Raw genomic sequence first — 20093 nt, forward strand, 5'->3', positions numbered from 1 at the left:
GAGTTAAATCCGATGGTCCCTAAAAATGGCTGGAATAGACAACAATGTGCATATCAATTCACAGAACGATGTATTAGTGAGATTTACTGTTACAGATTAATTAGTAATCCTTTTTATCCAGTCGATTTTTAAAAACATAAAAATATAACATAGAAGTTGAGTATTTCAGCATGAAGAAAGAACCTGGTAACGGTGAACATGATGAAAGTAACAGGTACAATGAGGTTAACGTTGCCCATACACGGTACACTATTCCAGTGCGTTTTGAATTAGATCGCATCGCGTGCGATGCAATTGGGACCTAGTTCAAGAAGCACGGGCTGCACAGACTTTATGTGCTGTGGGATGGGATGCCCGCAGGAGCGTGCATCGCATAGCACCCTTGCACTGTTTGAGGGGGCCTTAACCGTTTGTTATATAACCTGTGGGACTTATTCGCCCGGTGTGGAAAAAGCAAAGACCCGTGGTACTGCATGTTTTATGGTTATGTATTGGAACCATGTATATACCAAGTGATGTTTTGTCTGACAGCCTTTCCGATAGTTAGGCTGTATACTGTGGGATCTCCCATTGATCCCTGTGAAGGAACAGGGTAAATGTCCCGCCATTCAGACATGGGCAGCACATACTAGCATTAACATATAAAATTAATCAGCCTGATCTGCCTATGGCTGATCATGGCAATAATTGCATTGTAAGTTAGAGAAGGTACCATGGCGCATATATATATATATATATATATATATATATATATATATATATATATATATATATATATATATATATATATATATATATATTTTATTATTATTATTAGTTTATATGTATGTGTATATTTCCATATAATTTTAGTTTTTCCCGTTGTGTTATCCTCAGCGAGCGCAATGTTTTGTTATACTCTAGTGATATATATGTTCTGGTTCTGTTTTTCAGATCTCTCTGATTCATACACTGAAACAGATGCCTCAAGCTCACTGTGTATCACTGCTGGTGATGTCTCGGGTATGTTTACATTCTATGCCTAGTTTGCTATACTTGTTTGTGTAATCCTTTTTAGAAGACCTGTATTTTTTCAGGTAGTGGCTTTATTCTATGTATGAATGAGCGTTCTGTCCTGCTTTTGTCACTGTACGTGGTCATTCAGTTATGTTACAGCAGGTAAACGCACTAACCTTTCCCATTCTGTGGGAAATAACAGGACTACTTGGTTCTATCTGTCCTTCATTGCCTCTCTGCAGAGTACTTTATTACAAACAAGTGTCTCTACCTTGTACATTTTATTCTGAACTATTATTTTTGCAGCATAATAGTGTTTCAGTAATTTTAAGTAACTTTGCTCTTATTAAGTGTAGTTGTTTTTACACAAGGCCAATAAAATATAAACACTTAATCAAATGGGAGATATGCTTTCAACAGGGGGTTTCAACCTGCAGTCTTTCAGCTGCTGTGAAACCACATATCCCAGTACCCTTACCACTGTTTTAGCATGCATGTGGTGTTCCACAGCAGGGCGAAGGCTGTATATTGACTATGGCTGGCCTATATGATGTACAGCACAAGGAGGGGATGTTGTGTTTTTACACAGGGAGGTGTCATATCATATCATTCAGCCCTCTTTCACCCCCCCCCAAACAACTCCTAAAGTTGTGCATACTGCTGGTACCAGTTGGGGTCAGTTTGGAGGTATCTGTAGGGTTCACAAGAGCATCTGTAAAACCATGGAAAAGGTATGTTGCCTCTTTGGATATGTCACTGCAAGCTCTTTTCATCTGTTAGCAGCCATTTATGACATTAGTTATGTGCTTTTTAAAGGTGTGTGGTTTTTTTTTTTTTTTTTTTTTTTTTTACGCTCTGATCAGACATGTCCTTAAATCAGGCCAAATGGTTTGACACCCCACTAAAAATGCTGCAAAGCAGCACTATGTACCCACCATTTTTGGTGTGAATGCGAGTCTTATTTGCAGCACGATTATGACAATAGAACAGTATACATACCCTGAAGGCTATTGTTTGCTTTTTATGCAGCCGCTGCGCGCCTCACATCTGCAAACAGAAGAAGTGGGTAAGAGGGCTGAGCGCAAGTGATGTGCAGCATTGTGCACTATGGGGATGATTCTGACTCGCAAAGCCATGTTACGCCACCTGCACGAATGTCGTCCCCGCCCACTGTTTCGAGGGGATGTGTAACGAACACACATACCCTCGCATGACGCCGCATCATGAGAAATCTTATGATGGTCGACGCCCCCACCCCCTCCCTCACGATGCGAATAGCCCATCAAATGATTTAACTCGCCGCAGACGTTCACAGTTGGGGTTCACACATGCGCAAAAATGCAAAAAACGAATTTGGATCAATGCTTGTGATACAGAATCGGCCCCTATATGAGACTCATTTGCAACAAAAATACAATCCCTAATCACCCAGGACACTAAGTGACTTTGGAAGCAGCGGCTGGGTGACAAACCTAGAAATACAATTCTATATGATGGGTGAATAAGGTCTCCTCTGTATAAATCCTCCTTGATGCCCTGTTGTCTCCCACCATGGCTTTAACTGTGCGGAGTTTGTATATTCACACCGAACTTGCGTGGGTTTCCTCTGGGTACTCCGGTTTCCTCCCACAATCCAAAAATATACTGGTAGGCTAATTTGACTCTTAACAAAAATTAACCCTAGAATGAATGTGTGCATGTACATGTGGTAGGGAATATAGATTGTAAACTCCACTGGGGCAGGGACTGATGTGAATGTGCATTCTCTGTAAAGCGCTGCGGAATATGTGTGCGCTATATAAGAAATTGTTAATAATAAATAAAAGAACAGGCTCGCTGGAAAGAAGTCTGCCATGCTTAGGAGAACAAGGCTTTTCAACTGAATAAAATGTTCTCCTGGGGCTTCCTTATGTTTGGGAAGCTCGTACTTATGTAAATGTTGCACTGTAAGTTTGGATTGATTATTGTGTAGTGCACTAAGAAGCGTTTATTCAGAACAGACTTGGATTATTACTAATGATGATTAGATTAGATTATTGGTGCAATTATTAAATAGAGAATTGACAACGCCTCTACCACAGGAAGTCATGGCGTTTAATAGAAAATTTTTATACAGTCAGACAGAAATGCCTGCGCCTATCCCTGTTCTTTATGGGGGACAGGTCCAGACAGTCTGAAGTCATTAGAGGAGTGGGAGGAAGAATTAATGTTTAAGTAGAGACAGGGCAGGATCAGGTTGGTGGCAATTAATTAGCAGACGCCATACCTCCCTGTGCTTCCACAAGTGGTGCTCATTTTGTCTGCCAGAGAGGAAAGTACCCTACCATCCACTTCATGCACGAGTCAGGTGTTTAACTCCTTCAGTGCCGCCAAAATGTTTCTGTCATCACTACACTAATGGAATGGGAAAGAGGGGGCTTCCACTCTCTGGGCCTGATTCATTAGCATAGCTGCTGTGTGTGGGTCATTAAGTCGACACTAACAAGGTCGACAGCCAATAGGTCAACCACTATTGCTTGATGATGAAAATAATCTGTGTATGCAGCAGCTGTACTAAAATGTTTTGTGTAAATAGATGTCCCCTGACAGCTACTGTGATCCAGTACTGGGCCTGAAGAGACCGCATTGGTTCACATTGGCGCTGAAGCACCCAGAAAATTTAGCTGGACCACCCCAAGTTTGTTATGCTGGCTGTTGCTACCAGTTTTACGCCCCAGTTTTACGCCCCCAAGTGGTAGCAGCCGGTATCTCAGGCCTGCGCTTCTAGGGTCGCTGCTAGAGCTATAACGGGACAGATGCACATATCTGAAAACAATAAAGATGTACATTGATCGTGTTTGCTTACATCTCTGAATTAGGCCTAATAATGTTTAGGTCTACCTCGTGCTGACCCATCAAGGCATGGACTGCATAAGACCTCCTGAAGGTGTCCCCTGTAGTATTTGACACCAAGACATTGGCAGCAGTTGAACTGTAGGACCTTCATGGCTCTGACCACTTTTTCCAGCATATGTTAGAATTGTATTGAGATCTGTGGGATTTGGAGGCTGTCATGTTTCTCAAACCATTTCTGAAAGGGGTTACGGTCATCAGGCAATAACATCAGGGCTGGAATCTGCCATCAGAGGAGTGCCAAACTACCATGCCTGACAGTGTAAGCCACCTAGTCTAATGAATCGGCTTTCACTCAATGGACGTAAAGGACTTTGCTGAAATTGCCCGTATTTTGCATCCCACTACCTGTGATCTGGACCATGCCCCAACTAAGCTCCTAATAGGGGTGGTGTATGGATATAATTGGCCCTGTCTTCGCAAAAATTGTTCAATGTTCTTTGCAGACAGGAATTTTCCCTTAACCCCTAAAGCATTGGTTCTCAACCTCGGTCTTCGGGACCCACAACAGTACACCTTTTTCCAGGTCACCCAACAGGTGCACTACACTTACAAATTTTAAAAATTCACAGGTGGAGCTAATTATTTCACCTGTGATTCTGTGTGGAGTCATGGAAAGAGAACCACTGCCCTAAAGGAATTGTTAGACCGCTCTTAAAAAAAACAAAACGAACTTATCTAAATAACTAATTTAGATATCAACTGCATGACCAACTACAGACCGGTATCAAACCTTCCTTTTTTAGGAAAGGTTACTGAGAAAGTGGTTGCAAATAAACTGGAAACCAACTTGACAATTAGGGGGAAATTTACTAAAGGAAATTTGTAAAAAATAGGTGTATTTGTATCCAGAAATACACTTATTTTTGACATTTACTATCCCGAAAATACGGCAATTCGTATTGATAGCACATCAATACGAATTGCCGTATTTTCAGGATAGTAAATGTCAAAAATAAGTGTATTTCTGGATACAAATACACCTATTTTCTTAAAATTTCCTTTAGTAAATTTCCCCCTTAATGTGTATGATTAATTCCAATCAGGGTTCAGGAAATGACATAGCACTGAAACAGCCCTGGTATATGTGCTAAATCAGGGGTTCCTACTGCAGCTAATTGGGGAGGTGAGTCCATGGTAGTGCCCGTAATCTCAGCTTCTGATACCTCCATTTCTTCTGATTGAATGCCTGAAATTTCTGTGGACTGGTTGATACAGTACTAAGCTGGTTCACATAATTTCTCACTCACAGGTCACAGTGTGTCAACTGGAGTATACTCATCACCATCAGTGCCACTGCCATGTGGTGTAGTACAAGGATCTATACTATCCCCAGGGGCGGATCCAGGAGAAAATTATAGAGGGGGGGGGGCATTATGATAGGGAAGGGGGGTTTTAGTGGTGCCAGTGTTCCCGCTCAGAGAGCAGAGAGAAGATGGGAATGGGATTGCAAATAGGCCCTGGCATTTAAAGTACACAGGCCCACCTTGGGGTCAAAAGTGAGGGATGTAGTTGTGTGCTTGCTGAAGGCTCCGGAAACTGGGATGTTGCCACTCAAAAGAGGGCGTGTCCTTGAGTTTAGAGTACCACATTATGCAACAAAATACGCATTATACTTGCTCCTTATACATGATGCCAAACGGATTGAGCTAAAATTCACATAATTTCTCATGGATTGACCGGGAGGGGGGAGTCAGGAAGGTAAGATAGGGCCCTGAGCAGACAGAGGGTGGGGAGAGGCTGTGGAGAAAGGGTGGAAAAGATTCAGACTGGGGAGAAAGGGAGGGGGAGAGTAGGGGGCTAGGTATACAGGAAGGTGCGAAAGAGGGGGCTGAGCAGATATGGATTGGGAGAGAGATGGGGGTAGCGACAGTAATATCTTTGTAAAGCACCTCCAAATTGCCCCCCCCCCCCCCCCCTCCTGGGTACCTGACTAAGTACCCAGTCCCCCTTCAATAATATTGGCGCTTCCTACCGCTGCCAATGTGGACCTCCTGCTGTAGCTGGCATCTCCAGCTACAGTAATCACTGGCGCTGTGTCCCCCACAGACAGGAGCTGGCAGCTGCACTTTGTCAGTTCCCTGGCGCTGGAAGCTCCAAGTGTATTGATCGATCCTCGGTGCCCGGTCTTCCGCTGACAGGCACCTTTAGGAGTATAGTCAGGACAGGGAAGGAGCCCACAGCAACAGCTGCAGATTGGGCTCAAGGGACGGCAGCATCACGGTCCCTACCCAAGCGGCAGTTTAAAAAAAAAAAGAAATCCGCCCATGACTATCCCCCTTGCTTTTTGCAGTGTACATACTTCAACTGGGGGCCTGTACTACCACTGCTATGCAGATGATGCACAACTGTACTTGTCCTTTTTCTCCAGGCACTGCGAATCCAATAACAACCCTAAATGACTATCTAGCTAAGCTCCAGGAGTGGATGAGTGCCAGTTGGTGGGGACTGGATCCTGATAAAACAGAGGTCCTTATGAGAGGGTCTCAACGTCAAAGGAAAAGACTGCTGCATAGCCATCCAACTGGACTGACACTTGGGGGTACAGAATTACCAAACTACGATCATGTGTGGAATCTTGGCATTGTGCTGGATATCCACCACAATCAAATCCTCATTCTATCATTTGAGGAACTTACCCGCACAGTTCAACAGGCCCCCATTCTTTTTATCCCTAGCCATCTTTCTAACATACAATATGTTTGCCAAATAATTTATTTAAAATATTCATATATTCGAGTTTGGCCTTTGATTTTGCTTAAAGCAGGCATGTCCAACGTTGGCCCTCCAGATGTGGTGAAACTACACATCCCAGCATGTTTTGCCACAGTTTTGCTATTAGAGAATGCTAAAACTATTGCAAAGCATGCTGGAATGTGTAGTTTCAAAACATCTGGAGGGCCAACGTTGGACATGCCTGGCTTAATGTATCCTTTTCCGGTCTTCTCTGAGCTGGATTTTACTGTTCCTTTACATGGTTTCCCTTATCACTGCTTCATACATCTACCCTATTGTCACAACTAGTATTGTGAATTTCAATCTGCCCATGGGACCATCATGCTTGTCTTTTCTTCCCCTAAGTTGGGAATAATTGGCTTTCAGTAGATGTTTTTAACTGGGTCCTAAACAGCAAAATATTACATACATTGTCATATTTGAAAAAGGAAAAAGCCTTCTCCAAACCATTGCCTCAAAGGCACCAGTTCAGGTTTGGCAGAGAATACCACAATAATTGGCATATATCCCACCATAAGATACCCTCAATATCCCTAGTTTTACTATGTGCCTCAATATCCCTAAGAAAAGTTTTATTGTTCCTCAGTGAGAAAAACAAAATAGCAATCTAGCAAATATGATACCTTTTAATGGCTAACAAAAATAAATGTTGTTAAAATGCAAGCTTTCGAGACTTCTTAGGTCTCTTCCTCAGGCATGGTATAACAAGGTGTGTGAAGAACCACATATATATACATAGCAGAGTAGGAACAAGATGTGATAGATGGACATTCTTAAGATCAAAACAAAACAAAATAACAGAATGAGCTTGTAAATTGAGTCCTTAATTAGTTTGTAGATAAGTAGTGTGAAAGTTTTATTGTCTCTAAGTTGATGACAGACCAGAGTTAGAGCTCCGATGCCCTCACTCTCCCTGGGCCAGATTCCTCAGATGTTGTAGTGGGCCATAAATCCCTCGGATAGATTCAGTCCTGTGTTAAGGGTGTCAAACGTTGTCATTAATTTGTATTCCCAGACCCTCCTGTCTCTTTGTGATTTGAAATTTCCTTTTAGTATAATATTTAGTATATATTTAGTAAAAGGAAATTTCAAATCACAAAGAGACAGGAGGGTCTGGGAATACAAATTAATGACAACGTTTGACACCCTTAACACAGGACTGAATCTATCCGAGGGATTTATGGCCCACTACAACATCTGAGGAATCTGGCCCAGGGAGAGTGAGGGCATCGGAGCTCTAACTCTGGTCTGTCATCAACTTAGAGACAATAAAACTTTCACACTACTTATCTACAAACTAATTAAGGACTCAATTTACAAGCTCATTCTGTTATTTTGTTTTGTTTTGATCTTAAGAATGTCCATCTATCACATCTTGTTCCTACTCTGCTATGTATATATATGTGGTTCTTCACACACCTTGTTATACCATGCCTGAGGAAGAGACCTAAGAAGTCTCGAAAGCTTGCATTTTAACAACATTTATTTTTGTTAGCCATTAAAAGGTATCATATTTGCTAGATTGCTATTTTGTTTTTCTCACTGAGGAACAATAAAACTTTTCTTATCAACTGGCTAACACGGTACCAAACTTTTTTCAATATCCCTAGTTTTACTATGTGCATCTATGTGGTGTGATTTGAAATGTTGCTTCTTCTGATGCATTACCAATTGTAAGCCTTTTTTACCGTACTACTCTGGTCAGTCAAATTCAAAACACTGACTGACCAGTGTAGGACAGTACTTTTGAATTTTTATAATCCTGTTCTTTTTCTGCCTCACTTAAACAATCAATCAGGGGTAGCATTGGTTATATAGCTTATATCCTGCGTTATACTGTGCTTTATAATCCTGTATCCAGTAGGTGTCACTCAGAAGTCTTCAATCATCAGCGTATCCCCATCGCCAGGATAGACACTTTTGTTTGTCCCATCTTGCCCTCGTCATGTATTGGGTACCCCCAATTCTTTATTTAATGCAATCATTCGTTATGGTGGGGGATTGATTTATTTATTAACAGTTTATTCTATAGCGCACACAGATTCCGCAGCGCTTTACAGAGAACATTTGAGCATTCACATCAGTCCCGGCCCCAGTGGAGCTTACAATCTATATTCCCTACCACATGTACAAGCACACACAGACATTCTAGGGTTAATTTTGTAGAGAGCCAAATAACCTACCAGTATATTTTTGGATTGTGGGAGGAAACCGGAGTACCCGGAGGAAACCCACGCAAGTACGGGGAGAATATACAAACTCTGCACAGTTAGAGCCATGGTTGGAATCGAACCCATGACCTCAGCACTGTGAGGCAGTAATGCTAACCATTACGCCATCCATAGTGTACTAAATGTTCATAACTTATAAACAGGAAGTTGTCAGTCATCAGGGTTCTTAAACTTTGATTGTTTCCATAATTAACATGAATAATTAACCTGCTTGTATTTGATTTGACAAAGTACCTTTTGAGTGAAAACTACAACTCTTTTAATGATACAGCCTTTGTTTTAATATAGTTTTTTGATAATTATACACTTATTGTTCTATTAACTGAGTAATCATATAACTTTCTGAAGTCCCCCATTGGGGTACATGTAAAAGAGCTCTGATGTCCTAGAAAACTATATTTACTGCTACTTTGCTTTTATTAATTGTGTTATTGTTACAACAGATTCTTGATAGGTGCCTGGAGTCTCCTACAAGGGATGTGTTGATTTATATGTTAAGTCATGTTGGGTATTTCTTCACACAGTAAAAATGCTTTTTAAGGACAGGCCTCCTAGTTCCTTGTTATTGTCTTGAAATTTCTGTGCCCTGAGAAACAGGAAAGCCTGTTGTCCCGTCACCATTAACAAGTCAAATAACTTTTTCCTATAGCGTGAAGTCTCTGAGGGGGGCTGCTATAAATATGTTGGGTTAGTGAAACGTGATTGCACTGCAGTTGTCGGTTAATACATTGTACCCTACTATCTGGTCTCTGTGGTTTGGTATCGCCGTGAGAACTAGTACCCCTGTGCCTGCAATGTATTATTTAAGTCTTGCACTAATAACTTGCTGCATTCATTTGCAGCCAAGGGTCTGTCTACATAATGCTGGACACACACACTACAGTGTTGGCCTAATATTGCAGCATGTGGTCATAAAACTATCCCTGGGCTCCACAATAAGCCAACTGAAATCAGTAGGATTGTTATCAGGCATACTTGGATGGGGACTGCTATAGCTCTGTGTGTGGTCCTCTTACAACCACATTAACCGGCCCCGGTGATGCCAGAACTATTCCTTCTGCTTGGCATAAGCCGAGAACCACTGGTTCCTGTGCAGATTGGCCACTTGAATATAGCCAAATGGATTCTGGTTCTGTGACTGGAACAGAGTTGGCATTGTACCATGTGTAGCCAACTAAAAATATAGAGGGCCAGATGCACTAAAGATGGCCATACACGATGCGATGCGCGCTCCTGCGGGCATCTCATCGCACAGTACAAAAAGTATGTGCTGCACATTTTTGTACTGCCCTTGGATCGCTGCGATCCAGCCCATAACTGGTGCGATCATTGCACTGTGTATGGGCACCTTTTAGCTTCAAAAGTGATAAAATGGAGAGTGATAAACAACCAACCAATCTGCCTGACCTTTTTCAAACACAGCCTCTGACATAGAATACCCCTTTTACACTAGACAAGCCAGGTCAGACCTGGGATTTTGCACCCAGGTCTGACCCAGCATGCTATCCCTTTCCCACTAGTCTCCCGACCCGGCATAAAGTCAGGCAGGTGATGTCATTGGGAGGCGGGGCCGGGGCAGCCCTGGGAGATGAAAGCATCTCCTATAGGTGTTGTTATAGTGCTGTGAATGGGACCCCGGTCACATAGACCTGGGTTACCACTGGCCCTGGACCCGGGAGCGTCGTGGATAGTGGGGATATGAAAAGGTCGGAGGACGCGTACCGCCGCCCCTCGCGGGCTTGCCACGCTTCGGGTTGGAGTTGATCATGGGGGGGCATTTGACCTCATAATTAACCATCAGGGTAGGTATACAATTAAAAATCGGGTCTGAGGGACCATTTAACATTGGTTCCAATGTAAAAATCGGGTCGGTCGCATCGCATGCCATTATAATGGCATGCGATGCGACCGATTTTTACATTGTACCAGGAACGTCCAAAAACCCGAAAATCTGGTCCAATCGCATCGCATGCCTTAAGTACAGGCATGCGATAAAAAAAATCGGGTGCCCAGATATTACACAAGTACCGAAAAATGTTTTGTAGGTGAGGCAGGTAAACTACTATACTATTTTACAAGGTTAGTTTGTACATCTGCTGGGTGGCCACAATAAGGTGCATCCATCTTGGCTAGGGAATTGCCCACATTACCCCTGTTAGTGCTGGCAGCAGATTATCTGTGCTTGTGCCAGCATAGTGTAGGTCCTGGCTCTGTCTTTGTAAAATATGACCTTCGATAACTCCTAAGCAATAACCTATCTAGCCTGCATGATTGCAAATACATAGAACCTAGCAAGGCCTTAGAGTGCTTTCCTGACTTACATTACGGTACAGAAGCTGCCTTTCCAAACAGCGTAGTATTTCCTTTGCATTACAGAACCTCAACACCTTTCTTCTGCCCCCCACTTTTGGTTTCTCTTCTCTGCCCTGATCTCCCACCCAACATTCCAGGCCTTTTGCTCCAGTAAATTCCTCTGCTGCTTTGCTTTCTCCTTTCTACATTGATGTACTCCTCCCCTCCTATACATTCCTCCACTCCCCCCCCATCCCAGATCTCCCAGCTTCTCTAGAAGACGTGCCCTGCTCAGCACAGGCAGGATATGGGAGCAATGTAGAATGGAGCCAGCAATTTCACACTGCTCAGCCTGTGTTTGGGATGAGGCTGCTGCGGGATGTTTATTTGAGGGCAGGGTAACCTCAGACAAACATCCTGCTTTTATCCTGCTTCTAAACCAAAACTTCTGCACAGGCGAGACCACAAGATCCTGACCTTGTGAGGAGGGGAGTGGGTGCCTAAGGCTTCTGCCTGTGCTTTTTCAAAGTGTATGAACTGGCCCTCTATATGGTCACTTCGGTACTCGATTGGGAAAATACATTTAAATACTTCTATAATTATTTATATAATATATATTTCTATTCACTATTTAACAACATAAGGGCAGCACGGATGGTGTAATGGTTAGCATTACTGCCTCACAGCACTGAGGTCATGTGTTCGATCCCCACCATGGCCCTAACTGTGTGGAGTTTGTATATTCTCCCTGTGCTTGCGTGGGTTTACTCCGGGTACTCCGGTTTACTCCCACAATCCAAAAATATACAGGTAGGTTTATTGGCTTCCAATAAATTTAACCCTAGGATGTCTGTGTGCGTGTATATGTGGTAGGGAATATAGATTGTAAGCTCCACTGGGGCAGGGACTGATGTGAGTGTTCAAAATATTCTCTGTACAGCGCTGCGGAATATGTGTGCGCTATATAAGAAACTGTTAATAAACACATAACATAACTGTAATGTCAGCATCAGCGGCTGTGCATGCACAAGTGGAGCAACGCTTGACTTGTGCCATCTAGTGGCCGCTGGCATGCAGAGCACTTGAATCCGCCCATAGAGGTAAGCAGCCGGATTAGCCCATTTATTTTATATAGGATTCTAAACTTGTTTATTGTTCCCCCTGAATCTGTATAATGTTACGTAATTAAAGATTAATATAACATTTTTATAGTGTCCTATTATACATTCTTGAGTTCAATACTCTCTACAGTTGGCATTAGCCTTATCTTACTTGTAATCATGGCATAGTGGTTGGCATTACTGACAGACTCTGCACAGGCCATGGTTTCTATTACCACCATGGCACTACCTGTGTGGTGTCTGTGTTTGTTGCCTCAACCTACTTTACTAAGTTAAGTGTTGTTCATTTGTTAGGTTGAGAATTGAGATCTCCCCTTAAGCTCTGCTGGAAGAGGGACTGATGTGAAGAGAAAGTGTAGCATCCTTGTGAGCACATCCAGAATGTACCAATAATTAGTTTACTCTTTGTCGGCATAGAAGGTCCGTATAACCACAGTGGGTCTCATTAGAGTTGGACTTGTATCCGTTATTATGTCATACATTTCTGTACTACGTGTGCCTATTTCAGTCATTTGGCACATTACACCTGGAAAAGAGGAACCAGGATGGCCAAGTGTAGAGTAGATTACATGAAGTTTAGGACACTGTGTGGAGACACTAAGGAGTTGGTTCAGGAAAATCACATGTTCAGTAGTGATGTATGAATGCGCAGTGATGGCATTCCCCATACATACCGTAACCTAGCATTGTACATTTCCTTATGAATATGATGTAGAATGCCATTGCTGTCCCAGTGGCTACTTGCCTACATTACATTTAATTACATCACCCCTTAAGCCTAGTGTTCTCCCCAGGTAAGAGCTTCCTAGCTTCTGTTGGTACCTGAGGCTTGGGGTAAAGCTGTGCAATGAGGCCTCTGCACTTTGAAGTAATATAAGCTAAAGCGGTCAGTATGCTGTCATTCGCATTGTCACTACTACTGCTGTGATCAACACGGTTCCTATTTCATTGTGATGCAGTAAATGATGTGCAAAATTCAACTTTTACATTATGAACCTTCTCTTTAATAGGGCACTGCATTAAACTATATAGTATACGGGCTATTGTAAGGTTTCCATTTAGTGTTGGCAATACCAGCTTGCTATCCGCTGGTTGTAAATGTGCACAGGTGTATGCCTTGTGTAGGACTAATGAGTGTTCTACATATCCTGAGACACTTCTAGAAAACCATGTGCAATGTAAAATGCATTGGGGCTGTATGTCTAGTGTAGGCACACCTATTGTGTGTTCTAAAACATCTAACAGGAAATTCTTTAAACAAAGAATGGTTTGAGGCTACATGTCTTAAATGAATGAATTGCTGCATGCAGTAGGTGTATGGCGGTGGTCATTTTAGCGTGTTTTATTTGGGCAAACACTAGCTGACATGCTGTCATATCCACTTACAATGGTGTCTTATTGATGTATTCCTGTTATTTCATATTGCCAAGAATACACTCCGTTAAAACGATAATATAAAGTGTGCCAGGAGCTGCCTAGACAGAAATCTCCAAAGGTTGTTGCCACACTCCAAAGAAACCAATAAAAGGTCAAAGGAACTGCCTGCCGTGCTGCTTAACAGATGGTTACAGTGGATACATCTAAGAAACCCACACAAGCTCTATGGCATATGTTGAGAGAAAATTGTGGTGTGCATTGTGTATGATGGGCAATGGTCATTCACGTCTACCCAAAAGTAACAATCCACCTCGTCTGCAGCGGCTGGGTCAGAAGTAAACCGCCTGTGTGGCTACAGCATTTCACTTATATGGTCAGCATTGATATTATTGAAAATCAAGTCAACACTTCTAAAATGTTACTAGAATTACAATGCTGACAAAATGTAACCTGGCAGCCTAGTAGGGACTCACCGGATTTGTCGGGTCAGCAGACAATGGCTTATTTTCCAGCTGTTCTTGCAGTGGTTTGTATTGCTAGACCTAACCCTCTGGCCAGTGCACAATGTTGACATATCACATAAACATTTTAACAATGTTGACACCAACTGTTCAGATTATGAATGTCACATTGTACATGTCTAACTAATTAAGACATCCCAAACTACATATTAAAGTATTATTATTAAAGTATACTGTGGCACAGGTTTGATGTTAAGGCGTGCTAAAATGGGAGCTGGGCATGTGGGGGTAGCGCCTAGATGCCTGAACGGACCTTTCCCATCGTGCACTTGGACCACGTCAGCTTCTATTGCAAATAGTAACCTGTGGCCAGCGACCTTTTAATACATTGGACATGGAAGTAGGCTCTCAAACTTTTTTTTTTTGGTGGTCAATAAATGTTATATTAATATTCAGTTTATGGAGTGATTTTTCCTGTTGTTTTCTTGGCACCGTCAAAAGAAAGAGGTCCAGATGGCAAAATTGAAGATATGAGCTAGGCCGGATAGTACTTGTGGGATGGGATTAGTGTCTATATCTCTTCTGAAGATATGGGAGGAGCTTCAGTGGAGAGCCATGGTTTGAGGTTGTACCTTTTTACTACAAACCATATAGCAAAATAACTTTTTATACACAGTGTTGCACTAGTGACTTTGGAACTGTTTGCTTTATAGAAATCTGCTTTTGCAGAAACAAAAGCATGGACATGCAAATTGCAAATACATGGCATTTGTTGCAGATCTTAAATTCGAATAGAAATAATGTTAAATAACATTACTCCTTTTTTTTTAAGCACCCATCATTGACACTATGAAGCTGTAGGCGCAGTATGGAATATGTGGCTAGGTCTGTTACATGCCTCTAGTTATCATGTCATTACATAAGTCTCTGGCAGGAAAAGTTCTGTCCTGCCCCTGTCCCAGTTTGCCAGTAAAGATGGGAAGATTTAGGATGTGCGCACTCTACAGGAGCCGTCTCCTCTCAGACCACAGAGCTCTTTGATGTCCTCTCCAAGCTGCTGTCACAGACTTTCCATTTAGTGCAAGAATAGCCAGGCCTAAAGTAAAATCATATGGTTCTCTCCTTGTCCTCAGGGCCTGTCGTGAGACCAGGGGGGTCAGTGGGTTCTGAGAGAACTTGTGTGTGTGTGTGTGTGTGTGTGTGTGTGTGTGTGTGTGTGTTGGGTGCTGGGTCGATGGATGGTCAGAATGGCAATTTTCATTTTTTAAATGGGATTCTGAGGGTAGAGTTTGGACATTTACGGGGTCACAAATGACTACTTGGGGTATTTTGTTTGTTTTTTATTTTTTTTTATATATGTATATAATGATCAGAGCACTGTTTTCCATATCTGTCCAGTTCTGTTTATTTTAAGGTGACCTTTTACCCTATGTCTAAATGTATAACTCTTAGCAGTCTGCATGGATCCTTCCCCTCGCCCTACTTTTTCTCTCAATGGCTGCAGGATGAGGCAGCTTCCTGTGCGAGGGGCCCAGGGCAGGGTACAAGGTCTGGCACGATGGAGTAACCCTAATCAGGCTCTGGTATCCTTCTGCAGAATATTCTGCATGGTGTCTTATCTCTTCCTCTTTCCTCCCTCACTCAACTTATCATAGTTAATTGAAAACCAGCTTGCCACTTCTACAGAGAGCGTGCTACACCAGCTTAAAGGGACCTTGTGCACGTTTTATGCACTCCAACCCTTTCCAACACCACAACTGGATTTTCTGTTTATTCCATGATGCATTCATCATGGTCTGGCCATTGATCTATATGACAGACTGAACAGCAGCTGTGTGTACAGTGTTAATCTGTTCTTGTCTTCCATCTATTATGAACGTGGATGCCTGAGAAGCCATGTTAAAACATAAATGCTGGCAAAAGGGGCTACAGTCTGTTCTGCTACTTCATAAATGGCTCTGCTGTGTATATGCGTCATTCATACAAGCCAGCAATTAATGAGCAGTATGTTTTTTATATGTTATGACTGGGGGTATAAATATTTTTTTAAGCGCTGAACAAAATCTACTTTGTGGAAAACCATTACATGTCGACAAAGTGTTTATTACCCCAGATTTGTTATAGTCGAGGAAAATTGTATTTATTTACCTTACCGGTTCTGCCTCGGCCGGCTTTATGCTCACCAAAATGAGCCTGTCCTGGGAGACGGATGCCTCTGCTATTATAAGGGGGGCACCTGCGTTGTAAAGCCACAGAACTCTTCCCAGGGTACACCATGTCCGTCATCCTGATTGCAGCAAGTAAAATGCCATCATTTTGCTGGGTTAAATTGCAGGGGAACCACAGTTTTGGTCACATTTGTGTGCTCATGTTGAGTATATATTGCCATTAGAATATTTTGGTGGGGGCATTGTTTAAATAAATGCAGTAATCAATGCTACAAAAACAAACTGTCGTTATTTTCTCAGTCATTGATTTGAAATCACCGGTTCCATTGTGTCTGAACCAGATCATTACACAGTGCGTTCATACCTAATGGTTTCTCCGAGCAATTCATCCAGTGTCTGTTTCAGGCTATTAAATCACACATATGGCCAATTGTATTTGCATTCAGGCCAGGTTGCTCTAAAGTAGTTGTGGGCAAATTAGTTCTAGGGTAGACCCCAAAAGATTTATCTACTCAATCTTAGTGGTCGGGGGGGGGGGGGGGGGGGGGGGGGCTAGTAATTAATGAAAGCATATGACAATCGGTCATGTATTTCTTCTTTTGATTAAAAATATGATACATTCAGCATTAATAAAGCATTTATTATAGTGATCTATTTATAGCCCGGTTGGACTGATCACCGCTTGTTAGACCCTCGCACATACTGTTAAAGTATTTATCACAGAGCTCTGTTGGTCACTACTGTAAGAAGAACACCCTCAGAACAGGGCAGCACAGTTTGGTGTTTAAATCTCTGGTGTCCCTATTGCGTGCTGACTCCTCCCCATAGAGATGACGTGAGAAGCCATACTCCGCTATACAAGTTATACATGACTGCAGTTTTGCAATGTAATGCACATTTGTCAAATGTTTATCACGGTCTTTGAAAGGGGATTCCATCTTAAGATGATGTATTGCTTCAGTGTCAAATGTGCAACGTTTACTACACATTGATTTCTGGCTTTCCATTCAGAAGGACAGATATACTAAACCACGGCGAGAGATAAAGTACGGGTCAATCTGCCCCTAACTGTCATTTTTACACTCACTATGTCATATGCTAGGGCAATGCACTAAACATCTGCCTGGGTGATGTCATGGTTGTACTGAAGGAAACTATGGGCATTGCAACCAAGCAGGTATTTCATATTAAACCATTAACACTCCTCCTTAGTTTCCTGTGGTCATGAAAAAAAGTAGTTCCTAGTGATTGCATAGGGTTAAGTGTAATAGCCCTGTAGTTGCTGGTAGCAGCAAGATATTTCTGATTTTAGGCACTATTTTTTTTGGGGGGCGGGGGGGGGGGGGGGTACAATGTTGTGGCTAAATCATTTAAATTGTGAGACGGTCTGTTAACTCACAGGCTACTGCATTTACCATTATTGTATGTGTCTGAATATTTTGCAACACTCGCTAAATTATATAAGCTTTTCGTTTGACTCTGTCTTGACGTTGTGTAAAAGGATGTATCACTGGTGCCAAAATACTGATTACTGTTTTGTTTCTTTGTCTCATTAGACACCAGCCTCTCTCTTGACGCAAGCAAGCAAGGGCACTGGTGCAGTGTAGCGTATTGGGAGCACCGGACTCGTGTAGGCCGTCTCTACGCAGTGTGCCAGCCTTCAGTCAGCATCTTCTATGACCTACCTCAAGGGAGTGGCTTCTGCTTGGGCCAGCTGAGCCTGGAGAATAGGAGTGAGGCTGCAGCCAGGACACGGGGGAAGATCGGACTTGGTATCATGCTAAGCAAAGAGGCAGATGGGGTGTGGGCCTATAACCGCAGCGACCACCCCATCTTTGTTAACTCTCCGACGCTTGATGCACCCACCTGTCGATCCCTTGTGGTGCGCAAGGTGATGCCTGGATATTCCCTCAAAGTGTTTGACTATAAAAAATCGTGCGTCCTCCAGCATCTCCCCCCACCCCCCGAATACGCAGATGGACCTTACGACCCTCACAGTGTACGTATCAGTTTTGCTAAAGGCTGGGGGCCATGCTACTCTCGTCAGATGATCACTTCATGTCCTTGCTGGCTGGAGGTTCTGTTGGGGCGGTAGCGATCATTCTGCGTACCCCACTTCTCCCTGCAGTTGATATATATGAACAAGGAAGGATATGTACCACTCTGAGCAGACAAGTTGAGTGGGTGAGCTCCCGTGGTAAACCTCTTTGCGGTCGGGGAGGCATGTATTATCTTGCTAAGAGCTGTCTTAAGCACCACACCTCGTGCCTCTTTGTCAAAAAGATGGGTTTTCCGACCTGAAACACACCATAACTGAAATGAAAGGGGAGTCATTGCCTCAGTTGTATGTAGGGTATAAATGCCATTTTAATACTTCCATCATGGTTTTTAAGGAATGCTGCTGTGAACACCTATAACAGATTGGGTGGTGCACAACTATACACAGCTTTACAAAATGACGCCCACTTTGCTCACTTACAGGAGTTGCATAATGCCATGTGACAAACCTTTCAGGTGCCATATTTTATTAACCTCTTCCTTACAGCAGGGGCCTGTATCCGCCTTGCTTGCTTTCATTTGTATCCTGCTTTGCGGTGTTCTGCAGGCCTCTGGTAGGGAATGGGTTAACCTCCTTGTGAACAGCAAGGTCCCACCCACCTACTACCCCTCACAGTTTTCAGCGTGGAAACCCCCCCACACACACACTCCTTACAGAGAGACTCTCCCAAGTACCATGCCCTAGATTTAATATAAAATGTTTTATATATTATATGGAAATATATATTATACTTGTAAATACGGAGTCATTTTTACAATGTCCTTATTTATGTATGGTGCAATGTGTATATGAACCTAAATACAAATAAAATGCACTTTGGCTTTTACAGTTCTTCCAGCACAGAATCAATAAACAAAATCAATATAGTGAAAATCTTATTTGATTACCTGTTTTTGTATTTTATTTTAATATTTTTTTTTGTTTAGGAGTTATAACTACATGTAATACATGTGGGTGTAGTTTTCTGAACAAGTTTAAACAGAAAGTAATTATTAATCCAGAATGTTTTTTAGTTACACACTTGTGGGCTTGACTGTTCCCAAACATTAGTGGATTTTGATACTCTCTGGTGGTGTGCCTCTAGCGTTTCATACGGAACACGATACAAAGAGATAAAAACTTTTTTCTGGGGCACTCTTACTAATCGGTTTTAGTAATAGTGCTTACAATGATTATTTCTTTAACGCATTGTAAATACTATCTTATTTTGCTGAATATTCTTTGACTTATTCATACCTCTCGTACTTTCTCTCTCGCCAAAGCTTAGTACATATGCCCCCTAGTCACAATTTGCTCTTAACCCTTTGAGTGCCAACATCTGTGACCGATGTTCAAAATATCACATTTTTTATATAAATTCAAATAAAATAGATTGTGTAAAATAGATTATATTTCCTATATGTGGTAAATATTCCAGGTCATTATGATGTTTGCTTGACAATTTTCACACCTATCTTGACAAATTCACTAGTGTTGTGCATTCATATGTACTTATGTTGTTATGATCTGTTTTCTTTCTTTTCTTTGCCCCCCCCCCCCCTTTCCTATTGTACAGGGTAGTATGTGCTAAGTATCTAACATGTCCGATTAGTTTTGCAAAATGTTGGACTTCCTGGTCCTATGTGCATGTGAAGAGAGGAACATGGGGTTTTATGGAAGGGATCCAATTGGAGACCATTTAGGGAAGAATGTGAAACGACTCCCCATAGCCCAGTGGTTCCCAAACTGTGTGCCATGGAGGTTCCTCGGGTGGCAGTCTA

At 42.3% G+C, this 20093-nt stretch overlaps 1 protein-coding gene across 1 annotated transcript in view; it reads left to right on the forward strand.

Annotated features, from left to right (window-relative positions):
* Positions 1-19242, forward strand: part of LOC146075295 (SMAD family member 6-like) — a 46411-nt gene extending 27169 nt beyond the window's left edge. Inside the window, exons 3-4 of the mRNA XM_083184364.1 lie at positions 934-1002; positions 17831-19242. Of these exons, the coding sequence (XP_083040490.1) occupies positions 934-1002; positions 17831-18369 (608 nt within the window). The 3' untranslated portion in view covers positions 18370-19242. The remainder of the gene's footprint in view (positions 1-933; positions 1003-17830) is intronic.
* The last annotated feature ends 851 nt before the right edge of the window (positions 19243-20093 follow it).

The sequence above is a fragment of the Crinia signifera genome, chromosome 4 (assembly GCF_055691185.1).
Source record: "Crinia signifera chromosome 4, ASM5569118v1, whole genome shotgun sequence".
NCBI lineage: Eukaryota > Metazoa > Chordata > Amphibia > Anura > Myobatrachidae > Crinia > Crinia signifera.